At 37.0% G+C, this 11,807-nt stretch overlaps 2 protein-coding genes across 2 annotated transcripts in view; both read left to right on the top strand.

Annotated features, from left to right (window-relative positions):
- prep (prolyl endopeptidase) overlaps window positions 1-5,769 on the top strand; it is an 11,069-nt gene extending 5,300 nt beyond the window's left edge. Inside the window, exons 9-15 of the mRNA XM_016526783.1 lie at window positions 95-292; window positions 880-983; window positions 1,066-1,202; window positions 1,328-1,422; window positions 2,117-2,248; window positions 2,350-2,506; window positions 4,180-5,769. Coding sequence (XP_016382269.1) covers window positions 95-292; window positions 880-983; window positions 1,066-1,202; window positions 1,328-1,422; window positions 2,117-2,248; window positions 2,350-2,506; window positions 4,180-4,474 — 1,118 coding nt within the window. The 3' untranslated portion in view covers window positions 4,475-5,769. The remainder of the gene's footprint in view (window positions 1-94; window positions 293-879; window positions 984-1,065; window positions 1,203-1,327; window positions 1,423-2,116; window positions 2,249-2,349; window positions 2,507-4,179) is intronic.
- Window positions 5,770-7,642: 1,873 nt separating this feature from the next.
- The window catches only part of LOC107719372 (GRB2-associated and regulator of MAPK protein 2-like), a 23,744-nt gene continuing 19,579 nt past the window's right edge, over window positions 7,643-11,807 (top strand). The window contains exons 1-2 of the mRNA XM_016526782.1: window positions 7,643-7,886; window positions 10,992-11,132. Of these exons, the coding sequence (XP_016382268.1) occupies window positions 7,775-7,886; window positions 10,992-11,132 (253 nt within the window). The 5' untranslated portion in view covers window positions 7,643-7,774. The remainder of the gene's footprint in view (window positions 7,887-10,991; window positions 11,133-11,807) is intronic.

Below are 11,807 nucleotides of genomic sequence, written 5' to 3'. Positions count from 1 at the left end.
CATTTTTTTTTAAATCATTTAAAATAATATAAATGATATTTTGTCAATGGTGTGTTATGATGGTAATGATTTGTGATTTGTTGATCTCTTTCAGTGTTTGCTACCTGTACATACTCCAAGTTCCTGTTTGTGTGTTTCCTCCATGATGTGAAGAACGTGTTGAAGATGTTCCATCTGTCCTCGGGGGAGGAGATACGCACTTTTCCGCTGGACGTCGGCTCGATTGTGGGCTTCACTGGGAGGAAGCAAGACTCTGAGATCTTTTACAGCTTCACCTCTTTTCTCTCTCCAGGTCCGTCAAGATTCAGAAGCTTCTGAAATTAAGAACTTTGGTCCTTAAAGGGACAGTTCACACAAGAATGAAAATTGTCATCATTTATTCACCCTCAATTTGTTCAAAACCTGTACGAGTTTCTGTCTCTGTTCAACAGTTGACAGGAGCCATTGACTTCCATAGTATGGAAAAAATACTGCGGAAGTCAATGGCTACTGTCAACTCTTTGGTTATTTGCAGCTTTGTGGATCTTTTTTTTTTTTTTTAAGATTAAAGAACAGCATTTATTTGAAATAGAAATCTTTTGTAACAATATAAATATCATAGGATTGCTTTGTTACATCCGTGCTGAATAAAATTTTTATTTTTTTAACCCTTACATAACCAAAACGTCAATGGCTACTGTCAACTCTTTGGTTACCAACATTCTTCAAAATATCTTCTTTTGTATTCAACAGAAATAAAGAAACTCATATAGGTTTGGAACAACACGAGGGTGAATAAATGCTGACAGAATTTTCAATTTTCAGTGATCTATCCCTTTAATAACTCATAAATAACGAACAGGTAATATTGTAAATGACGTGTGATGTGTTTTTCTGCAGCGATCATCTATCACTGTGATCTGACTAAGGAGACGCTGCAGCCGTATGTCTTCAGAGAGGTCACAGTGAAGGGTTTCAGTCCTGCTGACTACCAGACCACTCAGGTACAGCAAGACGCTTGCAGATGCTTCATCAGTCTGTCAGCGGGATGATTGCCTTCACTTCATATCTGTTGGTTTCTGACAGGTCTTTTATCCCAGTAAAGACGGCACCCAAATCCCAATGTTTATTGTCCATAAGAAAGGAATCGAGCTGGATGGTTCCCATCCTGCCTTCCTGTATGGATATGGAGGTTTCAACATTTCCATCACACCCAGCTACAGGTACAATACAAACCGAACACAAAAACATCCATCTGATCACACGCTCCACTGATGCACTACTGATCTTCAACACGCATCTCTCTTCTGTTGTTGTAAACGTCTGTCTCTCACCGTTTGTGTTTCAGTGTTTCTCGGCTGATATTCGTCAGGCATCTGGGAGGAGTTTTAGCTGTCGCCAATATCAGAGGAGGTGGAGAGTATGGAGAGACATGGCATAAAGGCATGTGACTGTAATTCTGGAGTTAATCAGGGATTGATCTGCACAGATGTTCATAATAGAATACTAGCAAATTGTGTGCTTTGTATATATGGCTTCCATTTTTTTTAATAGTACACTAGATTTGTTTTTTTAAAGAAATTAACACTTTTATTCAGCAAGGATGCTTTAAATTGATTAAAAGTGAAACTAATTACGTTTATAATGTTACAAAATGTTTCCATTTCACATAAATTATGTTCTCTGTATTCATCACGAAATCCTGAAGTAAAATGCATCGCTGTTTCTACAAAAATTTGAAGCAACAACTTTTTTCAGCACTGATAATAACCATAAACGTTTCTTGAGCAGCAAATAAGCATATCAGAATGATTTCTGAAGGATCATGTGACACTGAAGACTAGAGTAATGATGCTGAAAATTCAGCTTTGATCGCAGAAATAAATTACATTTTAAAATATATTCAAATAGAAAACAGTTCTTTTAAATTTCATAATATTGATGTTTTAACTGTATTTTTGATCAAATAAATGTAGGCTTGGTGAGCAGAAGAGACTTCTTTAAAAAAATCTTAGTGTACATGCTACATTGATAGTATGCATAGTATGGTAGTATGCATTTGGAAGATATACTGTATATCTTTAACATTCTGTTGCTTTTAATGAAAACTGTCTCTTTCTTCTCTCTTCCTGTGCAGCTGGGATGTTGGCCAATAAGCAGAACTGTTTCACTGACTTTCAGTGTGCAGCTGAGCATCTGATAAAGGAGGGTTACACTTCCCCCAATAAAATCACCATCAATGGAGGCTCCAACGGAGGGCTGCTCGTGGGTATGACACACACACACACACACACATACACATATATATATATATATATATATACACAGGTTTGCATTCTCCTGGTCCTAAATCTCAACTCTCTCCTGCAGCGGCGTGTGTGAATCAGAGGCCTGATCTGTTCGGCTGTGCTGTGGCTCAAGTCGGCGTCATGGACATGTTAAAGTTTCATAAGTTCACTATCGGACACGCCTGGACCACTGATTTCGGCTGCTCGGAAATCAAAGAGCAATTTGATTGGTTAATCAAGTAAGTTTACTTCTACTTGCTACAGTGATGCACAGATACATTTAATTTTCTACTTTTTTAGAAGCACTCCACTCTAGACTTTGCGTTACTGTGATTTTACCTCATTAACTGTGGTAAAACTCATTGTAATGCACAGCGTCAAGTGGCTTATTGATTTTATAGAATGTGGCAAGAGCAATATAGTTAAAATATTTAATGCATTTATTAGTATACCTTAATTTTATTTATTTGTTTTTATTACTTATAATATACTGTGTTGTCGTTGTTAACTAAAACTGTTAAATCATTTTCAATAATTGAAATAAAGTTGAAATAAAATATAAAAATTAAATGAAAAATGTTGTCTTGGTAACTAACTGAAATTCGAAGTACTAAAATTAAAATTAAAATAAACCAAAACTAAATAGAATTTAAAAATAATGAAAATTACAAAAGCACATAAAATTACAAAAACTTTAACTAAAATTAATCTTCTAATTAAATAGCTAATTACAAATATTAATAAATACTACAATAGTATATAAATAAAGTAACTAAAACTAAAATAACACTGATTATATATCTTTGAATTTTCCTTTTCAATACTGCTTAGACTGTTAGATTCACCAACTGAATATTTTACAACGGAGTATTTTTTATTATTATTTTATTTTATTCAGTTTTATTCAGCATTTTATTTGATTGTGCATGCATTTTATCCGCTTGTTAAGTCATGTTGAATCAAGTTCTGTTTCCGGGTCCAAGCCCCCCTCCATTTCAATTGAGAACTGTATTTCAACCATTTATGATTACTATTTATTGAATTATTTTATAATTTTTAATATGCAGTGTTGTTAACTAAACCTATTAAATAGTTTTCAGTTATTAAAATAAAGCTGAAATAAAAAAATATACTAAATGTTAACTTGGCAAGTCACTAAAATCTATCTATATCTATCTATCTATCTATCTATCTACACTGAACAAAATTATAAACGCAACACTTTTGTTTTTGCCCCCATTTTTCATGAGATTTTTCATTTCTCAAAGATCTAAGACTTTTTCTATGTACACAAAAGGCCTATTTCTCTCAAATATTGTTCACAAATCTGTCTAAATCTGTGTTAGTGAGCACTTCTCCTTTGCCAAGATAATCCATCCACCTCACAGGTGTGGCATATCAAGATGCTGATTAGACAGCATGATTATTGCACAGGTGTGCCTTAGGCTGGCCACAATAAAAGGCCACTCTAAAATGTGCAGTTTTACTGTATTGGGGGGTCCGGGGGGGTCCGAAAACCAGTCAGTATCTGGTGTGACCACCATTTGCCTCACGCAGTGCAACACATCTCCTTCGCATAGAGTTGATCAGGTTGTTGATTGTGGCCTGTGGAATGTTGGTCCACTCCTCTTCAATGGCTGTGCGAAGTTGCTGGATATTGGCAGGATTGGCAGGAACTTTCCGTACCCACTGTGTATATATATATATATATATATATATATCTTAATTCAGAAAAGATTAATCATTGTCTGGCCAACTGAGACTTGGTATGGAGATAAAAACATTAGGATCATGATTTTTCTGTAGTACTACAGCAAAACATAAGTGCATAACTAACATAGTAACATAACATAACTGCAAAAACGCTCATCTGTTATGAATTTAAAGAGCTGTAAACGTTCTGACCTTGCAGGTATTCTCCTCTTCACAATATCCATGTTCCAGAAGCTGACGAGGCTCAGTATCCCGCCATATTGTTGTTAACGGGTGACCATGATGACCGCGTGGTGCCGCTGCACTCACTAAAATATATCGCCACACTGCAGAATGTGATCGGTCAGTGGCCCGGCCAGTCAAACCCCCTCTTTATCTATGTGGACACAAAGTCGGGCCACGGCGCAGGAAAGCCCACCAGTAAAGTCATTCAGGAGGTGGCGGACACATACGCCTTCATTGCTCGCTGCTTGAACCTCAGCTGGATCGAATGAAACAAAAGTTAGGCGGCTCTTAACCTCCTCTAAGCTGTTCCTCTACTCCTGCAGGTTTTTCTTCTTACAGTTTGATTTCAGTCTTGCCTGTTTGCTCTCCTGTTCACTGAACTATTCATCTTTCTTGGTCTCTGTCTCTCCCACGTCTCCACGGTTTCATTATTTAATGTGTTACATGCAAGTAAAAACAGTCCAGTGTTGGTTGAAAACTGTAACCTGAATCACATTAGTGACTGATTTCATATCAATTCACCATGTGTCATGGCTGTGTACGGGATACACTTAGGAAATATTATAATTACTGAGGTCAAGGGGTGAAGTGTAATAACTTCTCCAGCACTTTACTAAAACTGTATTTATTTGACGACGGGAAGGCATGAACAGTTTATGGATCACTGCATCACTTCAATGTACAGCACCCTTCAAGAAATCAGTTTGCAAGTGAATCTCAAGAAAACAGGTTCAGGTCACATTTTGCCCCAAAACTAAATGAAATAAATGTAGCCTGTTTTTTTTTTAAAGATTGTTATGTACTATTACACTATTTTTAATGGTAGTTAAGCACATTTAAAATAGTCTTCAAGTGTTATGGATTTTGTCCGGACATGTTTCCCATTAATCTCAGAGGTGATTCTTATTACTGAATATGAGAACATAATACATTTTTAAAATTTAAATCAGCATAAATTATATACTCTCCAATAATGTCATGTTTTTTTTGCATTACTGTAATGACTGAGTTTTTGCATACAGTATTGAGAACTGTAGAGGATGAATGTACTTTATTGTCATGACAATAACGTCACTTTTCTTTTGGTGTTGAAATATAAGCTGAGCATGTTTGTTGACGTGAGATTCACCCTTACGGTGTTTGTGAGTGTGTGTTTATGTGTGTGAAGGAGCTCTTGACAGAAATCTGTTTCTACCTCCACATTTATGCAGATTGTTTTATCTTTGAAGGGGAAAAACAAACAAAATAACCTAGTACAATAAAACACATTTGAACATGAATATGATGTGTGTAAGATGATCAAAACATGTTACTTGTTTTTACATGTTCTATTAACGTTAGATGATTTTGCTGAATAATTTTAGCATTTAAAATGCTTTTTAAAAAATACTATTGAGAAATGATTAACTTCATCCATGTGGAGTATAATGCAGTGTTACTCACAGTTTCAGTGTAAAGTGAATCTCTGAAGTGTCTCATCTGCTGGCTGGTGGCAGGATTACATGCCTACATCCCCTGAAACTAAAATAAAGCAGCAATACAATATATGCCTCAGATTGTGTTAACAAGCTGCAGAGGTTCATTATAATGTAGTGTAATGATTTTGTTATATTGGGTAGTTTTCATGAGCTTTTTGTCTATTATATAACGTTATATATTTATAGATACAACAGTTACTCAACATCAGCAGTAAATGTGTGGTTACAAATACCATAGTTGAACTAGTAACCTACTGTAGTAAAACCATGGTACCACCATTAGTAAGGGTGTTTAAAAAACAGATTATTTATAGAATATCAATAAATAATTAAATAATTATAAAGTTAAAACAGAAGTTAAACTGCGGTCATATTTACCATTGTTCGGCGAATTTTCGCGGGCGAAGTCATGAGGAATTTTCGTATTCGCCGCGCTGACCGACAAAAAAACTGTTTGCTTTGAAAGTGACTTTTGTGTGAGCTTAGAATATTGACAATGGACCCTTCTTGCCCGAGAAATAATGTGCCCGCACTTTATAAAGCGCCAAATAAAAGTTCGCTAACAGTAATTTTAGTTCCCTTTCAGTCGGTCACTACGAGTCACGTCGTGACCAACGAATTGGGATATCGCTTCGATAGACCAATCTACTTCGAGTGTAAACTAAACGAGCCAATGCACATTGGCATGCAATTATTGCATCCAGCTGCCGCTGATCACAGCGTGAGTATAATAAGGCAGCAGGTGCAATGCATACCAGCTTTTCGCTTTGGAGCCGAGCGACAACATCGTTCAATGTTTATTTCGACAACTACGAGTTCAGCACACTCTCGGAAGCTTTCTGTGTTGGCGGGACGGCGCTTCAGCGGTGGTCGTTCCAGTGTCGAGTGGGTTGCGCCACTTCTTGAACTCTACCCCTGTCGTGTTGCAAGCGGCCATCTCCCCTGTGCGCCTCAGCACTAAAAGAGCATTTCCTAAAAAGAGCAAATTTCTCTAAAAGAGCTACACGGGTGCGTCTTTATAAAGACGACGGATCGTCCTTATAAGGATGCCGTTTCACCCGTGCGTTTCTGGGTGCGGTCGTTACCTGGCACCGGGTGATGGTCACGATCGCTGCCTCACATGTCTGGGCATTAAGCACGCTGAGGTGGCCTTCGTGGATGAGTCATGTTCTCATTGAGGGAACATGACCATCTCGGAGCTGCGAACCAGGCTCCGCTACTCCCAGGAGGGCACGGAGAGTTGCGGACGGACTAACGCCGGACCTTACTCATCCTCCTCCTTTGCCAGCCGGCAGCAGCGGGCAGTTCGAGAGCGCCAACAAAGCCCTACTCACCGTAACTATAGCAACAGTTGGCCGCTCGTGCGATTTCTGTCAGCGTCATCGACGGGCGCTTCACCGACAAAACAATCATTATTATATACTCCATTTATTGTTTTTATTATTAGATGTACAATTATAGGTTTACAATTCGACATATAATTTAACAAAAACTCTTTGAGTAAAAATATTTTTTAGCGTACATACTAATTTTATTAAAAGTATACATTTAGATCTGTGTAGCAGATGTACAAGATAGTCTCGATGAAGCCTATATGACTTAATTAAGGTCACTGACGCAAATGCCATTAGGTCAACATCGCCACACCCCCCCAAAAAGTCTTTGCATAGCTACTGGCAGGCACTGAATCAAGGTTCCCACGGTCTTTAACTTCAGGAAGTTAATTAAAAATCACACAAATCAAATGTATTTTATCAAATCTATTCTAATATCTATAAAATCTAAAGTTTCTATTAGCATCCCGTTGGCATTTTGAGGCGATGAATCTCCAGCACCGGTGCTCCATAGTGAACGCACTGTCAGTCCGGTGTTCCGGTGCGCGGGAGGAGCGCGAGGAGGAGGAGGAGGGCGGGAGGAGCGCGAGGAGGAGGAGGAGGGCGGGTGTCCTCGGCGGGTCCGGTTTAGATCACATCACATCACTTCAGAGTTTCTCTCACGCGTTTCTCTTCATCATGGCGCGATGCGCTCCTGACACCGGTTCCGTTCCGTCTCCGTGATGCGCGTGATGATGATGATGGTGACGGATGAAAGATGGAGAAACTATCCGCGAGCATTAACGGACTCTCGTGGAGCTCCGTGTCGCTGCCGCTGGACGTGATCGTGAGCAAATTCCGCTTACCGACACTCGTGCGGCTGAGCCACGGTAAGAAACCACCAGAGTTACTGAACGTTGCGCCGCAGCGCGTCAAAGGTTCTTCTTGGCGAGTCAAAGTTAGCGGAATATGAAACATCACATTTCGCTGGTATATTAATGCTCTTTCGGGTGTGATTATACAAATGAAGTCTGGAAATACTCAGCAAACGCTGATAAAAATCCCAATTTTTATCGTATAAATCGATTCAAACTTTAATGAAGCGTTGTGTAAATGTTTGCAACACAGAATCCTCAGTGAAGTGTGTACTTGATTTGTCTTTTGGCTAAAGGTGATAGAGTGTGTGTTGTGTGTTAAAGAGCTGCAGCTCTTTTCATATGTTAATGTTGTAATGTGCTGTAGTGTGTGTTGAATACCAAACAACCTCCTGCAGAAGAAACTCCAACATTTACTCAACAATCACAACTGAAGAACACAGAACGAAACTCCCATCAATGTTGACACATTCCTGTATGTGTGAAAGTTTAACTTTCAATGGAGGGAAAAACTTCTGAATTGGAATCAGGCACTTTTTGTGTGTTTGCATCAGTTAGACTCCATATTCTGTGGTGAGAGTATTTAAATAAATAGTTTGCACCCATAAATGCATGATATTACCCTTAAGAATGTCTGTTTTGGGTAAATGAACTAAACATTAAAATGGTCTCAGAAGCTCATAAAGATGATTGAATCAGATGGGGAAAACGAAGAGGAATTTCAGGTTAGATTTGGTTATTTTTATAAAACATGATGAAAATGGTTCTTTTTTAACAGTCCGTAATTTATTTTTAATAAAGAAGCTAAAAGAAGACTGAACTTCAGACAATTAAGTGATGAGACTTCTACATTTGTGTTAAATTAAACATGAATCTACCCTGATTAATGATGGATTAATGGATTATTGCTTATTTAATGCCCATGTACTGTATAAATCTTTATAATGCCAGATCACCCAAAGAACGATAAAGATAATAATAACTATATTAATGTCCACACCAACAAACGATAACATTCTTTTTATTCTAAGTGATGTAATCTGCCACTTTAAATTCTCTGTCTCTTTAAAGTCAGATGGATTCTGATTGGATAACAATGTTTTTATTGTTCATCAGCTGGAAAAAAATATTACTCTAAAAGTGGTTCAAATTATATTGTTCCTTTTTGTCACTAACACTACAATTGTGGCATGGACTTCGCTTTTCTCTTAAGGTGCTGTAATTTGCTCTGCAAAATTTTGCCATCGAAGCCCAGTCATTTCAATAGGAATCCTTGCGATCAGGAGTTTTTCAGATTTTGTTCATGTTCAGATTGGTCACGCAAATTCATTGCGCTCATCAACACAAAGCTGCTTAGTTTGAAAGTGACTTTTGTGTGAGCTCTGCTTTATATTGACAATCGACAACAGACCTTTTTTTGCCCACAAAAACTTGCCGAAATGTTCCACACCTTTAGACTTAGAATTATTAAAACTTATATAGTTATTAAAAGCTTATAGTTATCGTCCTTGGTGTGATTGGCCCTTTAAAGTGCAACAAATACACTATTGGTATATAAAGTATAAATATGGTAGAGTGACAACAGATTTACACTCTTAAAAATAAAGGTTCTTTATTGGCATCGATGGCTCCATGAAGAACCTTTAACATCCATGGAACCTTGGCGGTTACTCAAAAGGTTCTTTATAGTGTCTTTGGATTATTAAAATGTTCACTCACTAAAAATGATTCTTTTAAGAACTGTTCACTGAAAGGTTATTTAAGGAACCCAAAATGGTTTTTCTATGGCATTGCTGTAAAAAAAAACAAAAAAACTTTTGGAACCTTTATTTTTAAGAGTGTATGGTTTATGAATATCTCTCTTGTTCCTTTTGACTGTAATGTTGATTTTGAAACTTCAGATCACCTCTGCTTGATTAGACGCTGCTGTGATGTGTTTGTGTGTAGGAGGATCTCACTGTATCAGCACAGACAGCAGTAATTATACACAACAGACAATCTGCAGAGAGCGTGTCTGTGAGTGCTGGACTTGTTCCCTGTGTAAAGCATCTGTTTTGAGACTCATCTCAATGAGGAATTCTTTTAATACCTGATCAATACAGTTCACCTCTCTCTCGCTCTCTCTGTCCATTCATCCATTCCTCAGCAGAGAGATCAGTCTGATGTTTGTGAGGTGATGCTGTTTGTGTCTGACCCCATGTGCGGAAGTTCAAAGAACTCATTTGGTGTTTGTGGTTGAGCTCTGATGTGTGTGTGTGTATGTGTGTTTGAGAGACTGACTGTCTATTTGGCTGTGTGTGTGTATGTTTTAAAGTGACAAATTATGTCAATTTCAAGGTCAGATACATCCTGATTTGACCTTTTGTAGCTTTTGGGTTTTCCAGGGCCTGATATCTAAAGAACGGGCTGTGTGTGTAAAAAATAATGTCAAATTCTAGTCAAATGAATTTGTATAGCACTTTTCACATACACATGATTTTATTGTTTTACAGAAAATCATGATGATAATATTTATAATATCTTAATATCCTCAGGCCTTATGGTCACATTAGAGCTGTGTGATTACATTTTGTTTCTATTTTGGCAATATACAAACAATCAAGCAGTTGAGATTTGCTATGTACAATATATATCCCCCTACACAAGTATACTACGTATGTGGATAAAGTTGGACATACTTATTCATCAAACTTTATATATAAAAAAAAAAAAATCAGGCTTTTGAGATTTGCTATATATATATATATATATATATATATCACTTTACATGCACTATATGGATGCAAATAAAGTTGGATATAATATATCCAACTTGATATATAGAACTGTGAGATAATAGTTTACATTTTTGCGACAATATAAACAATCACACAGTTGAGATTTGCTATGTAGTATATATTGCTTTACGTGAATGTACTGTAAGTATCTGGGTGAGGTTTGATATAGTTATTGTACTTTTATCATTTGTTATTAATTATAAATTCATTAATAAATTCGAGTTACTGTAGAGTCAGACAAGCATTACCAATGCTGAGTGTCAGCCAATATAAATGTCTTGTGCTGAACCTGTAAATGATGAATTATCATGCTTATCAGTTGTGTGTTTTTGTGTGTGTGCAGGTGAGAATGTGGATGGTCTGTCAGAGGAGGATGTGATTTTGCTTCACTCCTGCAGACAGTGGACCACCGTCACTGCCCACAGCCTGGAGGAGGGTCATTACGTGATTGGACCCAAAATAGACATCCCACTACAGTATCAAGGTACCATACAAGGTCATTAACGTTAACTTAAAAAATAACAATAAAAACGTTTTTCAGCTAGTTGTCAAGGCAACATTTCTCATTTTCGTTTAGTTTAAGTACTAAAATAACTAAAACCAAATGACCTAAAAGTAAAAAGTAAAACCTATTTAGACTAGTGCTGTCAAATGGATTAATCGCATCCAAAATAAAAGTTTGTGTTTAAATAATATATGTGTGAGTACTAGGGGTGGAACGGTTCAACTTACTCACGGTTCGGTTTGTATCACGGTTTTAGAGTCACGGTTTCGGTACGGTTCGGTATGTGCTATGTTTAGGGAAAAACTATACTGTCAAATAAAAATTAAGAAAATAAGAATAATCTATCTAACTACAAGCAACAGCACAATAAATACAATAGAGTAAAGATACAAATAAAATAAACAGTGATTTTCAGTTTTTTTTAGGTAGGTCTAACATTAGTTTTTAGGTACAGAAATTGAATAAAGTAATGAAATGTAAAACAGCATTGCATATTTGACTGCATATGCAAGATATATTAATGATTAATCTTTATTAAAGTTACAAAAGCTATTCAATCAAGAGCAGTGAGTGATTTCTTTGTTGTTGCTGTTTGATTAATATTAAGAAAGTGCTGTCACTTTAAGAGAATGCACTGATACAGTACGTTCAGCC

The sequence above is a fragment of the Sinocyclocheilus rhinocerous genome, unplaced genomic scaffold, assembly GCF_001515625.1.
Source record: "Sinocyclocheilus rhinocerous isolate Xijiao unplaced genomic scaffold, SAMN03320098_v1.1 scaffold303, whole genome shotgun sequence".
NCBI lineage: Eukaryota > Metazoa > Chordata > Actinopteri > Cypriniformes > Cyprinidae > Sinocyclocheilus > Sinocyclocheilus rhinocerous.
This window is presented reverse-complemented; position numbering and strand designations above follow the sequence as displayed.